Genomic DNA, 20,641 nt, shown 5'->3' with positions numbered 1-20,641 from the left:
GCAACAGACAGGAACAAACTACCAATACATGAAACAATATGAATAAACCTCAAAGACAGTGAGTGCAAGAAAACAGACACAAAAGTATATATACTGCATGACTCCACTTATATGAATTGCAAGAAGACTCAAAACTATAGTGATAAAACAGTGCCTCAGGGAGGCGCAAGAGACTGACTAGAAAGAAGCACAAAGGAACTTCTCGGGTGACTGAAATATTTTGTGTCTCATTTAGATAATGCTTATACATGTATATACTATTAGCCATACTCATCAAACTGAATACTCAAGATCTGTACATCTGACTGTATATAAATTATGCTTCAATTTTAAAAAATATAAATAAAATACATAGAATTACAACAATAACAAAGAAGTAGAGAACAAGGGAGAGCAGATAAGCAGAGCAAGAGTGGATTCAGAGACACCAATGAAGAGGCTATTAAAAACCTTTGCCAAGAGATGATAACTTGGACCAGGCTGGTAGTGTTGGACAGATTCTATATATATTTAGGAGACAAGCTTGATTTGACTTAGTAAAGTTTCTAGCATAAGTAACTGAATAGACACTAATGAACATTGAAAAAAATTTATTTTATTTCATTTCAGAAGAATAGGACAGTCAAGGCAAATTAAGAATTGTGTTTTGGACATGAAAAGTTTGAAATTTTTTTGTGTGTGTGAGCTAATTAACAGATGTTAATCTGTTGCTAATCCTCCTCCTTTTGCCGAGGAAGATTGGCCCTGGGCTAACATCTGTGCCTATTTTCCTCTACTTTATATGTGGGACGCCTGCCACAGCATGGCTTGATGAGCAGCGCATAGGTCCACGCCCAGGATCCAAACCTGCGAACCACGGGCCGCTGAAGTGGAGCACGTGAACTTAACCCCTATGCCACCAGGCCAGCCTCAAGTTTGAAATATTTTTAAGACATCCAAGTAGGAGCCATCAAATAGGTAGTTAGTGTATAATTTGATTTTACTAAGCAATGGACACCAAAAGTAATAAAAGATGAGAAAATTTTAGATAAAATATAAAATATATTTTAAAAACTGTATCCATTGAATCATCATAATTTTCACACAATCTTTTAATTAACAAGTCTCAGACGAAAAAATATTTGAATCCCTCCCACATCTGTATGACCAATGAATATTTCCTTAGCTCTCTCCAGATTGTGGTATTGTATGAAGCTCAAAAAATATAGAAAAGAAACAAGAAACAGGTATTTAAGGTACTTTCAAGTTAGCCAAGACAAAATACATCATACAAAGACAAACCATGTGAAATTTCTGTCACTTTTTGGAAGATAAAAATTTTAACTCACATGTATATATACACACACACACACACACACACACACACACACAAATGTCAATTGAGTTCTCTATTAATAGCTCCAAACCTCCCTGAAGAAACCATGGTGACCTGCTTCAAGCTCACTTGAAAGGAAGGTTCAGTTAATAGAACAATAAGTTGAATATATCCAGAGAGAAATCTAAAATCAGTTCTGCCACTAAGTAGCAGCTTAAGGATCTGTGTCTCTTCAGTAAATTAGGGCTCGCATGTATCCTACTTGATCTTTAATGATACTACAAAGAAATGAGGTGAAGATACTTTAATAAAGGCAGAAAGGTCAAATAAATGTACAGATTTTTGTGTACATGTAAGCATCTGGCTTTTAGCTACCTATTCTAAATCAGCTTCAATAACTTGAAGTCATGTGCTTATGAAAGACAAACCACCCCTGTTTCATTTACCAATCTTTCATGCTCAACATGACAAAGAAAAAGGGCCCAAGAAGGAAAAGGAGAACAGTTAGTGGTGTCACATCTCAGTGTAGGCAACTAACTTAAAAAAGGTTTCACTATTAGTTGGAAAGATATAATATAATATACAGTGGTATTTTTATCCTTCAAGAAAATCCCTGGATTTTTGTAGACAGCACAGGGTTTCTCAAAAGTTACTACAAAACTAATCCCTTCAATATACAAGTATAACCTGTATGACACCTGGCACAGGGTCGATGACAAATAATTATATGTCGAAAGAATGTTGTTGACCTGATTCAATCTTATTAAAAATACCTACCTTTTCCTCCAGTTTCTTCTTCTCTTCATTAAATTGGCTTATTCTTTGTTTGAGAAACTGGTTGAGCTGTAAAACCTCTTTCTCAGTAGATGCAAGCTTTTGCTCAAGTTCTTCTTGCTGGGAAGGGGACACTGACTGATCTGAAAATGAAGTCTGTAGTGAAGTGTTCTCATATTGTGGCTATTGGGAAAGAAAAAAAAACAAGACTTTAAAAGTTTACTTGTCTTGAACAAATGGAAAGAAACTGGAAATGAGGTACAGTACAGAGAGTACACACAGGCGTTAGTAACAGACAGACCTTGGCATAAATCCCAGCTCTCCTGCTTCCCAGTTATGCACCATGATTAATCAAATTACTTACCATCGCCAAGTCTGTCTTCTCATCTATAAAACCGAAATAATAAAGTCTACCCTACAGTGTTTTTTTTGAAGAATAGAGATAAAGTGTGTAAAGTTCCTAGCACGTAGCAGAAGCATAATAAAAGGAAGTTATGGTTTGGTTAAAAAGTATAATTAGAGATATAAATAGTACCTTATATAGAAGTGAAAGTTCTAGGGAAATAAGTAAAAACTAGAGAAATATTTCCTCACAGGTGATCATTTCCAGCTAATATTAAATTCAATAAATATTAACAGATTGTTTCCACAACTGGAAAGTCAGGTCCATGAAATCAGGGATTTTTGTCTGTCTTTGTTGCTCCTATATCCCAATTTCCTAGAACAGTGACTAGCACAAAACAAATGCTTTTCAAAAAATAATTGCTGAATGAATAAATGTATTCTTGTTTCCATGAGCAAGGCTTTTGGAGGAAATTTAGACAAGATCTTCCCCCTCCCCTTCCCCTTACAGCATTACAACCTGGAAGGAGAGGACAGGAAATACAAATATTTCCTCAAACAAATTAGAATGTGATAAGTGCTAGAGTGTGATAAGTGCTACAAGAGATACCAACAAAGTAACGTGAAAGCAAAAAACCAGATTATTTTTCCATTTATTTCACAAATATTTACTAAGCACAGATGTTAGGCACCGTGTACTGGGGACTCAACAGTTAATGAGACAAAGCCCCATCAGTTTAACGAAGCATCACACAAAAAAAGACAAAAAAAACTGCCTAAGTGCAAAGCTGGCTGATGTGTAGTAGGGGAAGGGGATGTGTAGTATGGGAAGGCTTTTATAAAAGTGAACTTGAACTGGGCCTTGAAGAACTCACACTATCCCAAAAGGTGGAGATGCAATTCAAAAATTATATAAATAGCACTTATCAAGTGCAAGGTATTTCGAAGGTCACAGACTCAGGCACTGCTCCTGACAAACTCAAATTCTAATCAGAGGCATAAGAGAAACCCTTTGATAATTATCTATAGGACACAATATAATATGGTAGCCAAAGAAAAGCCATCTTAAGTACAAAGTGTTGGGAGGTGGGAGGATAAACGAAGACAGCGTCAGAAGAAGGAGGAAAAAAGCTTTACAGGGGAGGTGGCTTTTGAGATAGATTTTGAAAATAAGAAGAATTCTGGCAGGAACAGAGAAAGGAAGAAAAAGCATTCCAGAAAGAACATGTTAAAAAGGTAAAAGATGGAATATATGTAGAGAATATCTATGTCTGTTTAAAGTATAGGTTTCAAGAGGGAGGAATATAAGGGAAACCTTAAAAACCTAAGAGGGACCATACTGTAAAATCACAAGGTTCAGAATACAACCTTAATTCATAGGAAATGGGGAACCAGTGACAGTTTTACAACAAGAAAGTAACATGACTTAAGACCACTGTGAACTCTGTTTTGTAAATCTCCATACTCCCTGGCATTTAGCCCAGTGCGTAGACTCTCAATAACTTTTGATTAAAGGGAAAAGAAACGAGTAAAGAGGAAAAAGGACAAGAGAGTCTATAACACCTGGAGCGGTAGACGAGGGGAATTAAAGGATATTGAGAATGGACAGGAATATACCACTTCAACAAATTGTTCTAACCTATGTAGAGCACTGAGAACAGACTGAAGAAATCTGGAAACAGAATTGAGAGGATTCAGAGAAAAGAATTTTTTAAGATGTAAATGGACAAGAAATGTTAAAGATAATTTTGTGTCTAAGTAACAGGGAAGGGTATGTTGCAAGCAGAGGTAAGGAGGTCCTATAGAAGAACAGGTCTAAGCAGATGTAATTAATTACAATTAGAGCCTATTGATATCAAGATGCCAGTTGAACATACAAGTAGAGAGGAACATCAGGCAGTTAGAAAGGTGGGTCTAGAACTCAGGAAAACAGCTAGGCTAGACTAGCAAACTGTAAAAAGTTATTAGACTTATGGTTTCCAGTCTGGCATGTAATGAGCTCAGAAACTGCCACTCTGTCCACTTTACTAACAAGTAAAAAGCTGAACAAACAGAAAAATCAACAACTCTCCTAAGATCTGTCAGAAAAGTGGGGTCACAGGGCAAAATGCTGTCCCCAAAATTAGAGAAACAGGCAAATAGAGAGAATCACTCTGGAACAGAATCCTCCATGGAAACCAGTGCTGGAGCAAGAAAACTAGAACTGTAATTGATGAATTGCTGGGGACTCAGAGCGGATAAGTCTGAGAGTCAAAAACTCCAGGGGCACCCAGTCATAGGGGACCCCCAACTTTTCTGAGTTTTACCTCCAGGAGCTCTACCAGGTTCTCACAGTGAATATCAGAGAAAAAAATCCCCTCTTGCCTCCAGCAGGGGGAGGAGAAAAGAAACCATTTTGAAATATGCCAGAACATTCCGTTCTTCTTAATAAGACCTGCCCTCAGGAGAAACTATTTTACCAGACACTAACCTACCTAGAAGGGAACTAACCCACCTAGAAAGGAAATACCCAACTCTAGCTACCTCTAGCCTTCCACATGGGGAAGGGAAATACCCAATTCCAGTTGCCTTAGCCATCGTGTCCCACTAAAGGGTGGGAAAGAAAATACTGAGAAGCACTAGTGAAGTTCATAGGTCCAGGAGCACAGGCTCACTAAAAGACTAAGACCTAATCAAAGGAGTACAGAATGTTTCTCCTCCCCCCACACCTTGCCACTACATTACTAAAGGCCTATTTACCACATTTCCAGTACATCAGGTCCACCTTTCAAACAAAATTTACAAGGCATACTAAAAGGCAAAAACACAGTCTAGAGAGACTGAACAAGCATCAGAACCAGAGTCAGATATGTCAGGAATGCTGGAACTATCAGATCAGAAATTTTTAAAACCTAGGATTAACACACTAAGGGCTTAATGGTAAAGTAGACAACATGTAAGAACAGATAAAAAATGTAAGCAGACAGATGGAAATTCTAAGAAAGAAGCGAAATTCTAAGAAAGAAACTCTAGAGATCAAAAACACTGTAACAGAAATGAAGAATGTCTGGGGGTGCTCATCACTAGACTGGACATAGCTCAGAAAACAATCTCTGAGCTTGAGGATAGGACAATAGAAACCTCCAAAACTGAAGAGCAAAGAGAAAAAAGAAAATAGAACGAAATATCCAAGAAATGTGAGATAATTACAAAAAGCGTAACATACATGTAATGGGAACACCATAAGAAGAAAGAGAGAAAGGAACAGAAGCAATATTTGAAACAATAATGACTGAGAATTTCCCCAAATTGTCAGACACCACATGGATTCAGGAAGCTCAGAGAACACCAAGAAGAATAAATGCCAAAAAATTATACATAGTTATATCATATTTAAATTTTTGAAGATCAAAGGTGAAAAAAAAATCTTGAAAGAAATCAGAGGAAAAAAACACCTTACCTATAGACAGGCAAAGATAAAGGTGATATATGACTTCTCAGAAACCAGGCAAGCAAGAATAAAGTAGAGTGAAGTATTTAAAGAGTTAGGAGAAAAAAATCCACCAACCTAGAATTCTGTACCCTGTGAAATTATCCTTCAAAAGTGAAAAAGAAACAAAGACTTTCTCAGACAAATAAAAATTGAGTGAATTGGTTGGCAATAGACTTGCCTTGCAAGAAATGTTAAAAGAAGTTCTTCAGAGAGAAGGAAAATGATATAGGTCAGAAACTTGGATCTACGTATGGAAAGGAAGAGCATCAGAGAAGGTACAAGCGAAGGTAAAATAAAAGCTTTCATTTTTCATAATTGATGTAACAGATACAAGTTTGTTTAAAAAATAATGGCAACAATGTATTCAATCACGTTTGTGTGTTATGCTTATGCATAAGTGAAATGAATGACAGTGATGATACAAGGCAGAGGATGGAAGATTTAGGAATACTTAGTTATTATAAGGTACTTGCAATATTCATGAAAAGTATAGTGCTATCTGCAAGCAGACTTGGATTGGTTGTAAATGTATATTGTAAGTTTAGGGCAATCACCAAAAACAAGTAAAAAAAAGTGTAATCTATATGCTAAGAAAGGAGAGAAAATAGAATCATTAAATACTCAGTTAAAACTGCAAAAGGCAGAGAAAGTGTGGAAGACAAACAGAAACAAAGAACAAGGGCAACAAAACAGTAGCAAATATGGTAGATATTAATCCAACTATATCAATAATCACTTTAAATGTGAATGGTCTAAATACACAAAATGAAAGACACAGATTGTCAGAATGAATCTAAAAACAAGACCCAAATATATGTGGTCTACAAGACACTCACTTTAAATATAAAGACACATATACATTAAAAGTAAAGGGATGGAAAAAGATACATCATGTTAACACTAATCAAAAGAAAGCTAAAGCAGCTGTATTAATTTCAGACAAAGCAGACTTTAGAGCAAGGAAAATTATTGGAGCATTACATAAGGATAAAAGGGTCAATACTTCAAGAAGACATAACAATCCTTAATGTGTATGTGCCTAAAAACAGAGCATCAAAATACATGAGGCAAAAACGGATGGAACTGCAGGGAGAAACAGATGAATCCACTATAATAGGTGGAGACTTTAACAACCCTCTATCAGAAATGGACAGAACCATCAAGCAGAAAATCAGTCAAGACATAGTTGAACTCAAAAGCACCATCAATTAACTGGATATAATTGATATCTGTAAGATTATTTCATCCCACAACAGCAGATTACACACTCTTCTCAAGCTCACATGGAACATTCACCAAGACAGACCACATCTAGGCCACAAAACACACCTTAACAAATTTAAAAGAAGAGATATCATACAATGTATGCTCTCAGACCATAATGGAATTAAACTAGAAATCAAGAGAAATGCAGCTGGAAAATCCCAAAATGCTTAGAAATTAAACAATACATTTCTAAATAATATATGGGTCAGAGAAGAAATCTCAAGAGAAATTTAAAAATATTTTGAACTAAATGAAAATATAAGTTATCAAAATTTGTGGGATATAGCGAAAGCAGTGTTTAGGGGAAAATTTATACCGCTGAGTGCATATATTAGAAAAGAAGAAAGATTTAAAATCAATAATCTAAAACGCTAAAGAACCCACCAAAAAACTATTAGAAATAATAAACAAATACAGTAAAGTTGTAGGGTACAAAATCAATAGACAAAAATCAATTGTGATTCAATACACTAACAATAAAACAGTAGACAGAGAAATCAAGAATACAATCCCATTTACCATAACAAAAAGAATAAAATACCTAGGAATAAATTTAACCAAAGAGGTGAAAACTATAAAACATTGTTGAAAGAAATTGAAAGAGACACAAAGAAATGGAAAGATATTCTGTTCTTATGAATTGGAAGAACTGACATAGTTAAAATGTCCATACTTCCTAAAGCAATCTACAGATTCAATGCAATCCCTATCAAAGTTCCAACGACATTTTTCACAGAAATAGAACAAAGATTCCTAAAATTTATATGGGACAACAAAAGACCCCAAACATCCAAAGCAATCCTGAGAAAGAAGAACAAAGCTGGAGGTATCACACCTCCTGATTTCAAAATATACTACAAAGCTATAGTAATCAGAACAGCATGGTCCTGGCACAAACACAGACACACAGATCAATGTAACAGAATCAAGAGCCCAGAAATAAACCCACACATCCATGGACAGCTAATTTTCCACAAAGGAACCAAGAACAGTGGAGAAAGGAAAGACTCTTCAATAAATGGTGTTGGGAAAATTAGACAGCCACATGCAAAAGAATGAAAGTAGACAATTATCTTACACTATACACAAAAGTTAACTCAAAATGGATTAATGACTTGAATGTAAGACCTGAAACCATAAAACTCCTAGAAGAAAACATAGGCAGTATGCTCTTCAATACTGGCCTTAGCAGTATCTTTTTGAATATCTGTCTCCTCAGGCAAGGGAAATAAAAGAAAAAATAAAGTGGACTACATCAAACTAAAAAGCTTATTCACAGCAAAGGAAACCAGCAACAAAATGAAAAGACAACTCACCAACTGGGAGAAGACATTTGTAAATCATGTATCTGATAAGGGGTTAATATCCAAAATATATAAAGAACTCATACAACTCAACAACAAAAAAACAAACAACCCAATCAAAAAATGGGCAGAGGCTCTGAACAGACATTTTTCCAAAGAAGAGATACAGATGGCCAACAGGCACATGAAAAGATGTTCAACATCATTAACTATCAGGGAAATGCAAATCAAAACTACAATATCACCTCATGCCCATCAGAATGGCTATTATTAAAAAGACAAGAAATAAGAAAGTGTTAGAGAGGATGTGGAGAAAAAGGAACCCTCATACACTGCTGGTGGAAATGTAAATTGGTACAGCCACTACGGAAAACAGTATGGAGATTCCTAAAAAAATTAAGAATAGAACTACCATATGATCCAGCTATACCACTTCTGGATATTTATCCAAAGAACACGAAAAAACTAATTCAAAAAGATATATGCACCCCTATGTTCACCGCAGCATTATTCACAATAGCCAAGACTTGGACACAAACTAAGTGCCCATCAATGGATGAACGGATAAATAAGATGTGGTATATACATACATCAGAATACTATTCAGTCATAAAACAGATGAAATTTTGCTATTTGCGACAATATGGGATGGACCTTGAGGGCATTATGCTGAGCGAAATAAGTCAGACAGAAGAGGCTCTGGGTGTGTGGGGACACAGGATACATGGGAACTCTCTGTACTTCCTGCTCAGTTTTGCTGTGAACCTAAAACTGCTCTAATGTATAAAATTATTAATTTTACAAAAAATTGACACAGGTGTTTCTACTATAATGAAATATACACATTCCTGGAAAATCACGCACTAAAAATAATAATGTTTATAGGAAAAATTAAGAATAAGAATAGTCTACTTAAAACCTATGCAACTTCAAACCACAACACTAATGAAAATAGTAACTGGGGAGACAAGTTGAACATTCTCAAGCAGCCACAGTTGACACCTAAAAAAACACATGCATACACACAATCAAAATGCTGGAGTCACTTTAATTAGAGAGGTCTGATGGGTGTTGAGACGATGGAGGTAGAATTCTGCAATAGAGGGACTGTCATTCAGGTGAGAAGGAGGCAACACAACCTGCCACGAACTGAAAACCACTAAAGGAGGGAGTGCATCTTTCAAGGAAGTAGAAGGAGACTTGTAATTTTCTTAACATGAAGCTTAAACAGGGTCTGCTGCCAACATAGTAAGCAAGCCTAGGCCTTTTTTGCAGCCTGCCAAAGATTCTAATTTTACTCTCACTATTCTAACTCGCCTTGCCTGGGGAAACACACACACACACACACACACACACACACACACACACACACGAACCAATGAGACTTGCAAACTATACTGATATCATTCTCCTATTTACCATTCGTGTACAAGCACATTTGCACTACAGAAATGTCTTTTGTAGCAAGACAAAATGTAGCTTAACCTCTAGGTGGAATTAAGCAGACAGAGAAAAGTCTGAAGCCGGAATGCTTTAATTTCTACATTTAATAAGATCCTTTCAACCTTTATCTCTTTCTGAGTGTCATACAATCACTCACTCTGTGGAGAAAGCCGTTTCTTCCCTTCATTTCTCTCACAATAACCACCCCCCATGCTCCTTCACAAGTTGTGTTCTTCTGCTACCTTCTAAAATACTGCTGTTCCCTGCCTTTACCTCTGGATCCCATTTTCTTCACTCTCTGCAACATCTGATCATGCCCAAGGCTTCAACAACCACCCAGGTAAACTAACAATTCATAAATCTCAAATCTCTCCCTCAGATCTAGACCCATGAATATCAGCTTCATTCTTCATCTCAGTCCCAAATTTACAATATATAAGCTTAACTTATTATTTTTCTCCTCTAAACCTATTCCCGATGTAGTAGTCTCTACTCTGGTCACCACGAATATAAACCAATCAATTTTCCCCATCTGAAACTAGGCAATCATTCTCTCACCACATTAAAGTCACTAAATCTAGCCTATGCTTGGTTGCACAGATGTTTAATAAATACTCTTCCTCTTATCCTGACCAACATTGTTTCAAAATTCAGGTGATTGTTTCACTTTTAGACTACTGAGAATAGCCTCCCAACTGGTTTCCCTGCCTCCAACACCATCCATCTTAAATCCAGTCTCTATAATGTCACTGGCGTAACCAAACTAGGATACTTCAGAGAGTGAAAGAGGGTGTTATTAATTATTATGCTAGTATAACAGGCCTTAACTGGAACTGTCCCTAAACCTGTGACACAGGGACCCCATTCCTTCTCAAGCCTTTGATACAACTTGACCCCTGCTTACCTCTTCAACCACATCTCTCACCACTACCATTCTCTCATTCTATACTTTATTCACACAGAATAATCTGTAGTTTTCCAAATGCACTGTCTCCTCTCTTGACTTTGAGCCTCTTCACGTCAGTACACTATGCCTCAAATACTATTCCTCCACCTCCTTCATGAACTAAATTCTTTTAGTACATCAGGTTCTCCAATCAGATACCCCTTCCTACAGGAAGCCTGACCCGATCTTTGGAAAACTGGTTTATATGTTCTTAGCAGGGGTTCCCATAGCACTTCATACATATCCCTTTTGGGCACCTCCACATACTGCAATTGTTTGCTGTTTATCTGTGTTCCTCATTAGATTGTACACTCTTTGAGGGAAAAACCAACTTCATTCACATTTATATTACTAGAGCCTAAACAGTGCGTTACCCATAGTAAACATAAATAATTGTTGAAGAAATGGATAAACATATCTTTTTTTTGTGTGTGAGGAAGATCGGCCCTGAGCTAACATCTGCCAATCCTCCTCTTTTTGCTGAGGAAGACTGGCCTTGGGCTAACATCCGTGCCCATCTTCCTCTACTTTATCTGGGACGCCGCCACAGCATGGCTTGACAAGTCATGTGTCGGTGTGTGCCCGGGATCCAAACTGGCGAACCCTGGGCCGCTGCAGCGGAGCACACGCACTTAACCGCTTGCGCCACTGGGCCAGCCCCAAACATATCTTTTTTCATAGTTTCCCTCTGTGGGCTTTGAGATCCATGAAGATAGAAACTGTCTTTCACTTCTGTGGCCCCAGTATTTAATACATTAAATGTTTATGTTCTGTTGAACGAACTCATTTATAAAGGTGAGACTCATTTACAAAATACTCATTAGAATCAAAGAACTTGGCAGTAGAAAATATAGCTGAAGAAAAAAGAAATAGAAAAAAATGATATTAATAAAAAGACAAAGAATACAATGGAAACAACGAATGATGCATCAATGAAGTTTAATAAGAATAAGTATTATTCAGTTGGTCTTTCCAAGGTATACATGTATATGGAAAGAAGAGATGTCTTTCTTCTTCAGTTTGTTTTTAGGAAGATTGGCCCTGAGCTAACATCTGTTGCCAATCTCCCTCCTTTTTTCCTTTTTTCTCCCCAAAGCCCTGGTAGATAGTAGTATGTCATAGCTGTACATCCTTCTAGTGGCTCTATGTGGGATGCCGCCTCAGCATGGCTTGATGAGCAGTGAGTAGGTCCGTGCCCAGGATATGAACTGGCAAACCCCAGGCCGCCGAGGTGGAATGCTCAAACCCAACCACTACACCACCCAGCTGGCCCCTTTCTTCTTCAGTTTTTAACAAAAGGAAAAACAGTGATTCACACTTGTTTTTTCCATGAAGGCCTGTTAACCACAGGGTGAAATTTTAGTACAGTCATGCATGGCTTAATGATGGAGATATGTTCTGAGAAATGTGTCATTAGGCAATTCCATTGTTGTGAGAATATCAAAGAGTGTACTTACACAAACCTAGATGGTATAGCCTACCACATATCTAGGCTATATGGTACTAATCTTATGGAACCACTGTCATTTATGTGGTCTCTCGTTGACCGAAATGTCGGTATGCGGTGCATCACTGTATAAGGCATTGTAAGTACAAATCACTCTTTGCTTCTACCAATTCTACCAGTAAAACATTCCAGGAAGTTTGGATTTTAGGATAAAGAACTGGTTCTCATTTTCTACCCACAAGACTTGGTGATGTCTAGTTTCAGGTCTTCTTGTTTATAAGGTTATTCAAAGTTTTTAATCAGCAAACAAGTTACTACTCAAGAATATGTTTTTCATCTATAAATTCATAAAAGAATGTTATTTTTATATCAAAAGTTTACTTTAACCTAGAATATACAGAATATTAAAAGTATAATTTCCTTTGTTTAATGTACTATGGAATTAGGATGAACAAGCTATAGAGCCAAAAATGTGCATATAGAAAATGTTGTGCATAAAAAATAACGTTGTTCATAGATCCAAAGTAAAAATTCCTCTGCCAAAGAAATATTTTATTATCATATTTGTTGTTTTTTCTAACTCTTGCCATTTTATCAGCTCTCTATATCTATCCATTGAAAAAAGTTTATCATATATTTATCATATCCATTTAGTACTTAGGGTTTTCCTTGTATTCTCTTTTATTAATTGCCCTTAACTTTTAAAATTGAATTTCTCAACAATATTTTAATTCTCCACATAATTTGAAATCTTTCAATATTTTTAGTAGCCCCCTTTCCCATATCCTTCCAGATATTTCTATATGTTCTTGCAAACTGACTTGGAGAGCCCTCTACTGGCCTGATGCTATGTCAGAAAAACATTTTCTTCAGCTTTCAGATACACATTAAGTTTTAAATGCTTTTGGTAATATAATAATAGTTGTATAATTCAAGTAAAATCTTTATTCAGAATAATAAAGTTACAAGGAGAAACTGCATGGTTCTATCAAAATACTGTTAGCAAAGTAAATTATACTACTTATACAGCCTAGAAATACCATTTTCAAATAACTGTACACTATTAATCTCAGTACCATGGAGCCTTGCCATCATGTGACAGAACTCAAAGATGAGATCACATAATAACGAGGTATTTTGATATATTAGGAACTAAAGTATGAAAAGCAAGATGGAATCTCAATGTTAAATGCCTCTGCCTCAAGTAAGTCTGACTGTTATCTGGTCTTCAATATTCCCTGATTTTAATATACCAATGCCTTTAATATTTATAAACAACAAGTTTGAAAATATAATGGAGGAAAGAATTCCACTTAAAATAATTTTTTAAAATTCTAGGAATAAAGAATTTAATGTAGATGACAAAATAAATTTCCACAAATAAAAGTATATACCACCATAAAGTTATTAGTCCTCACTTTTGATTCTAATAAAAATGCCAATAGTGTTTTTTTTCTTTTGTAAATAAACAATCCAATTATAAAGTTTATATAGAAAAACATACAAAAACATTTTAAGGAAAATTCTTAAAAAGAAGAGTAATAATTGGGAAAAGTAGCCCTTCCAGCCATATAAATTTTATTATATGGCCTCAAAGACCCTATGTCTGTGCTCCCATTAGACTGTACCCTCAAGGGCAAAACCAACCTCATTCACATTTCTATTCCTAGTTCCTAGACATTGCCTTACTCATAGTAAACACAAATAAACTTTGAAGGAATGGGTAAACATGTTTACCTATATGGTCTTTCCCTCTATAGTTTGAGATCCATGAAGGCAGGAACTATTCTTCACTTCTGTGACCTCACAATTTAGCACAGTGGATGTTTAATAATTGTTTTGTTAAATGTGTTCATTTGCAAAGATGGGACTTATTTATAAAATACTCATTAAAATTAGTGAGTGTTTGTGGTAGAAAAAATAGATAAAGGAAAAAGAAACAGAATGATATAAATGGAAAGAAAATATTATGACAAATTCAGAAAATGTATTTCAAATCAAATTACAGACAAAAAGCTAATTTCCTCTATACATAAAGGGTTTTTGTAAAATCAATAAGCAAAAAGCCGGGGCTGGCCCCGTGGCTTAGTGGTTAAGTGCGTGCGCTACACTGCTGGTGGCCCGGGTTCAGATCCCGGGCGCGCACCGACGCACCACTTCTCTGGCCATGCTGAGGCCGCGTCCCACATACAGCAACTAGAAGGATGTGCGACTATAACATACAACTATCTACTGGGGCTTTGGGGAAAATAAATAAATAAATAAAATCTTTAAAAAAAAAAAAATAAGCAAAAAGCCAATATCTAACAGAGAAAAATAATCAAAGGATATGAAAAGACAATTCACAGAAAAAGAAATATGAATGGGTCTCAAATACATGAAAAGAAGTTCAACATCACTCTTAGGAGAAATACATATTAAAACCATATGGCAGGGCCGGCCCCGTGGCTTAGCGGTTAAGTGCGCACGCTCCGCTGCCGGCGGCCCGGGTTCGCATCCCAGACGCGCGCCGACGCACCGCTTCTCCGGCCATGCTGAGGCCGCGTCCCACATACAGCAACTAGAAGGATGTGCAACTATGACATACAACTATCTACTGGGGTTTTGGGGGGAGAAAAAAAAAAAAAAAAAGGAGGAGGATTGGCAATAGATGTTAGCTCAGAGCCGGTCTTCCTCAGCAAAAAAAGGAGGATTAGCATGGATGTTAGTTCAGGGCTGATCTTCCTCACACACACACACAAAAAAAACCATATGGCGAAAACAAGAAAGATCTCAAATCAACAAGCTAACTTTACAACTTAAAAAACTAGAAAAAGAAGAACAAACTAAATCCAAAACTAACTGGAAGGAAAGATATAATAAAGATTAGAGCAGAGATAAATGAAATAGAGAACAGAAAAACAATAGAGAAAAATGAATGAACCAAATATTGGTTCTTTGAAAAAAAATCAACGAAATTGACAAACCTTTAGCCAGATGGACTAAGAAAACAAAAAAGATTCAAATTACTAAAATCGGAAATGAAAATGGGGACGACATCAATTCTACAGAAATAAAAAAGATTATAAAAGAGTACTATGAACAATTAACTGTACACCAACAAACTGGATAAACTAGATGAAATGGACAAATTCCTAGAAACACAAAACCCACGAAGACTAAATCACAAAAAAATAGAAAATCTGAGTAGACCTATAACTAGTAAGGAGATTTAATCAGTAACCAAAAATCTCCCAAGAAAGAAAAGCCCTAGCCCTGGACCTCATGGCTTCACTGGTGAATTCTACTGAACATTTAAAGAAGAACGAATACCAATCCTTCTCAAACTCTTCCAAATACTGGAAGAGGAGGGAACACTTCCTAACTCATTCTATGAGGCCAGCATTATTCTGATACTAAAGCCAGACAAAGACACTATAAGAAAACTACAGACCAATATCTTCTATGAACATTGATGTAAAAATCCTAAACAAAATATTAGCAAACTGAATTCAGCAGTATATTAAAAAGATTATATACTCCATGACCAAGTGGGATTTATTCCTGGAATGCAAGGATGGTTTAACATAAAAATATCAATGTAATATACCACACTAAGGAATGAAGGGAGAAAAAAAAAACGATCATCTCAATTGATGCCAAAAAAGCATGACAAAATTTAACACCCTTTCATGATAAAAACACTTAAAAAACAACAAATAGAAGGAAACTACCCAATATAATAAAAGCGATATAGAAAAAACACACAGCAGACATCATACTCAATGGTGAAAGACTGAAACCTTTTCCTCTAAGATCAGGAATATGACAAGGATTCCTACTTTCACCACTTCTATTCAACAGAGTCCTGGAAGTTCTAGCCAGAGCAATTAGGCAAGAAAAAGAAAGAAAACGCATCCAGATTGGAAAGGAAGAAGTAAAATTATCTCTGTTCACAGACGATATGATCCTACACGTAGAAAACCCTAAAGATTCCACAAAACAACTGTTAGATATAATGAACGAATTCAGCAAAGTATCAGGATACAAAGTCAATGCACAAAAACTAGTTGTATTTCTATATACAATGAACAATCTAAAAAAGGAAATTATGAAAACAATTCCATTTATAACAGTATCAAAAAGAAAAAAATACTTAGGAATTAACTAAACCATGGAGGTGAAAGACTTGCCACAATGAAAACTACAAATCATTGCTGAAAGAAATTAAAGATGACAAGTAAATGAAAACTTGTTATGGATTGGAAAACCTAACATTGTTAAGATGTCAATACTACCCAAAGCGATCTACAGATTCAATGCAATCCCTATCAAAATCCCAATGACGTTTTTTGCAGAATTAGAAAAACTCATCCTAAAATTCACACGGAATCTCAAGGCACCATGAATAGCCAACACAGTCTTGAAGAAGAAGAACAAAGCTGGAGGACTCACACTTCCTGCTTTCAACACTTACTCCAAAGCTACAGTAATCAAAACAACGTGATATTGGCATAGAGAGAGAGATATATAGACCAATGGAATAGAACAGAAAAATAAACCCTTGCATATATGGTCAAATGATTTTTGACAAGGTACCAAGACCATTCAATGAAGAAAAAACAGTCTTTTCAACAAATAGTGCTGGGAAAACTGGATTATCCACGTGTAGAAGAATGAAGCTGGACCCTTACCTAACACCACATACAAAAATTAACTTAAAATGGATCAAAGACTTAAACATAAGAGCTAAAAGTATAAAACTCTTAGAAGAAAATGTAAACCTTCATGACACTGGATTTGGCAATGATATCTTGGATATGACACCAAAGGCAGAGGCAACAAAAGAAAAAATAGACAAATTGGAATAACTTACAAAAATGAAAAAGTTTTGTGCATGAAAAGATACCATCAACTGGGCATTCCCACAGAATGGGAAAAACTATATGCAAATAATATATCTCATAGAGGATTAATATCCAGAATATATACATAACTTCTACAACTCAACAACAAAAAAACAACTTGATTCAAAAATGGACGAAGGACTTGTATAGACATTTCTCCAAAGAAGATATACAAATGGCCAATAAGCATAAGAAAAGATGCTCAACATTACTAATCATTAGGGAAACGCAAATCAAAACTATGAGATACCCACACACACATTAGGATGGCTACTACCAAAACACAGAAAATAACAAGTGTTAGCAACAATGTGGAAAAAATGGAACCGTTGTACACTGTTGGTGGGAATGCAAAATGGTACAGCCACTGTGGAAAACAGTATGGCAGTTCCTCAAAAAACTAAAAATAGAATTACTGTATAATCCACAATTCTACTTCTGGGCATATACTCAAAAGAATTGAAAGCAGGCTCTTGAAGAGATATTTGTACACTCGTGTTGAAATAAATAATATAAAAAATGTTCACAGCAACATTATTCACTATAGCTAAAATATGGAAGCAACCCAAGTGTCCAACAACAGATGACTGGATAAGTAAACTGTGGCATAACAATGGAATATTATTCAGCCTTAAAAAGGAAGAAAATTCTGACACATGCTACAACATGGATGAACCTTGAGGACATTACGCTAAGTGAAATAAGCCAGTCACAAAAAGACAAATCCTGTATGATTCCACTTAACAGGAGATACTTAAAGCAATCAAAATCACAGAGATAGAAAGCAGAATGGTGGTTGCCAGGGAAGGGGAATGGGAGTGGAGTTATTCTTCAATGGGTTAGAGTTTCAGTTTTATAAGATGAAAAGAGTTATAAAGATGGATGGTGATGACAGTTGCACAACATTATGAATGTATTTAACACCACTGACCTATACACTTAAAAATGGTTAAGATCATAAATTTTGTTATATGTATTTTAATAACAAAAAAAATTGGGGGGGAAAAAATAGGGAGATAACTACCCCACCTCACCCTTTACACAAATCTATGAGAAGGGCAAAATTCTCAAAGTTTGATAACACTCTGTCAACATGGCTACGAGTTGGGAGGTGGGAGAGGGGGGAGTCACATACACTGCTGACAGGAGCTAAAGATTGCAACAAGCTCTCCTAGATAGCAATCCAACACTATCAATAAAAATTATCAACTCATAAAACACCTAGAAATTTCACTTCTGAGAACGTAACTTACAAATGAGCAAAACAATGTTTATAAAAGGTTATTCTTCACAATATAACTTATAACAGCCCCAAACTAGAAACAACCCAAATTTTAATGAGTATGGACAGGTTGAATAAATTATGCTATGTCCATAAAATGGAAACTCAAGCAGCTACAAAAACAAAGGAAAGGGATGCTGTCTATGTAATGATATGAGAATAATCACTGTATTTTATATAATTTTATATAATATAAAGGAAAAAGGCAAGGTGCAAGATAACGTATATATTTTGATACTTTTTGTGAAGGTGGGGGGATAAAATACATTTATATGCACTAGGGATATACACCAACTCTGGAATGATATACTAGAAACTGATAACAGCAGTTCCTGTATGTGTGTGGGGAGGAGGTGAGAACTGGACAGATGAAAGACAGTATCTGATATCTTTTACACATATAAATATGAACCATGTGAATGAACGATTAATTCAGAAAAAGTCCTAATCTTACAAGCTAAGTATAAAATTAATACATGCTTTACTAATAAAACAACAACTACAAAATCCTCTGTAATCTTACCTGCAAACTAGCCACATAGGAATCCTCACAATTCACATAATGTCCTAACATGGCATGTTGTGCCCGTAATTCATTATCCCTTATCCTCTCATGTAGGTGGGTAATTTGTTGTTTCTGCCTGCAAAACATAAATTAAGGTCACATTACAAAAAAATATACTTTTCTAAGAGATAGTTAAAAGCAGAACTTTCAGTATTCTAATAATTTGACATAAAAATTAAAAGTATTATCAATCTTAAAATTCACAATACAGAATTTTCTTAAACCATAGGACCATGAGATATGTGAAATACAAAAGAGATTTTTTATACTGTAGAGTACTTCTGGCATTTTTTAGAATACAATCTTTTGCTGAATACTCTTCTTAGATTCCAACAAAGTTATGCTTTGCTTGCTTTCTTCTTGTTACCTAATATAATAAATGTTACATCCTCAGTCTGCAATGTCTTTACCTTAAAATCATTAATTTCATTCATCCAAATTTTGTTCAACACTTACTACCAATTGAAGATTTTGAGAATCTCACTGTCTGGGGTGAAAGGTATTTTTATAACTATCATCTAGCCCAGCGGCTGCTCTATCATCTATGCCTGCAGCTTCTCTACATCATCCCAGGCTGCACAGTCTACACACAAACATCACCGATGATGCAGGACTCACTTGGTGACAGATCTGCATCTTTGGAGAGCTCTGACATTTCATTTTAATATAACCTCATGTTGGAACCAGACAGACTGAAGTTCAAGTCTTTCCTCAGCTGCTCATAGCTTACTTTAATCAACTTATTTAACTTTTGTGAATATGTATCCTTATTATATTTGAAAACCGTTATGTGTCAGGAATCATCCTAAGAACTTTATATGTGTTATTGCTAATCTTCAAAAATTTAATAACAGGTCTCATATTAAGGTTATGAGGGAGAGAGAGCTTTTAAGGAATGATGACAAAAACCAATCAACTAAAAGTGAGCCAGAACTGACACAGATGACAGAATTAATAGACAAAGACACTAAATCAGTTATAACTGTTTCATATGTTCAAAAAACTAGAAAAAAGGCAGAATATGTTAAATAGAGACACAGAAGACATAAATATTATCCTGAATAGGATTAAGGGCAGATTAGAATTTTCAGAAAAAAAGATTAGTGCATTTGAAGACACAGCAATAGAAACTATCCAAAAAGAAACAGAGAAAAAAATACTAATGAAAAAAACGACAGAGCATCAGTGTGCTGTGGAATTTCTTGCTGATTATATTTGTTGCTTTAAATTGAGATATAATCGATATATAACATATTAGTTTCAGGTGTACAACATAATTCTATATTTGTACATATTGGGAAGTAATCACTGCAATGAGTCTAGTTAGCATCTGTTTATATTTCTTTTTTCGTTTTTTTTTTTATTTTTGGGAGGAAGATCAGCCCTGAGCTAATATCTGCCAATCCTCCTCTTTTTGCTGAGGAAGACTGGCCCTGAGCTAACATCCGTGCCGATCTTCCTCCACTTTATATGGGACGCTGCCACAGCACGGCCTGTCAAGCAGTATGTGGGTGCACACCTGGGATCCGAACCCAGGCCACCAGCAGCGGAGCACGCGCACTAAACCACTACGTCATGGGGCCGGCCCCTATATTTCTT

The 20,641-nt window shown here is 35.7% G+C and overlaps 1 protein-coding gene across 3 annotated transcripts in view; it reads right to left on the bottom strand.

Moving 5' to 3' along the window:
• CEP85L (centrosomal protein 85 like) overlaps nucleotides 1–20,641 on the bottom strand; it is a 159,751-nt gene that overhangs the window by 35,328 nt on the left and 103,782 nt on the right. For all 3 annotated transcript variants that reach the window (XM_058566384.1, XM_058566382.1, XM_058566383.1), the window contains exons 5-6: nucleotides 19,001–19,118; nucleotides 2,093–2,272 (exon numbers count right to left, since the gene is read on the bottom strand). In XM_058566384.1, coding sequence (XP_058422367.1) covers nucleotides 2,093–2,272; nucleotides 19,001–19,118 — 298 coding nt within the window. The remainder of the gene's footprint in view (nucleotides 1–2,092; nucleotides 2,273–19,000; nucleotides 19,119–20,641) is intronic.

This window comes from Diceros bicornis, chromosome 23 (assembly GCF_020826845.1).
Source record: "Diceros bicornis minor isolate mBicDic1 chromosome 23, mDicBic1.mat.cur, whole genome shotgun sequence".
Classification (NCBI taxonomy): domain Eukaryota; kingdom Metazoa; phylum Chordata; class Mammalia; order Perissodactyla; family Rhinocerotidae; genus Diceros; species Diceros bicornis.
The sequence above is the reverse complement of the archived record's forward strand: the minus strand, read 5'-3'. Positions and strand labels throughout refer to the sequence as shown.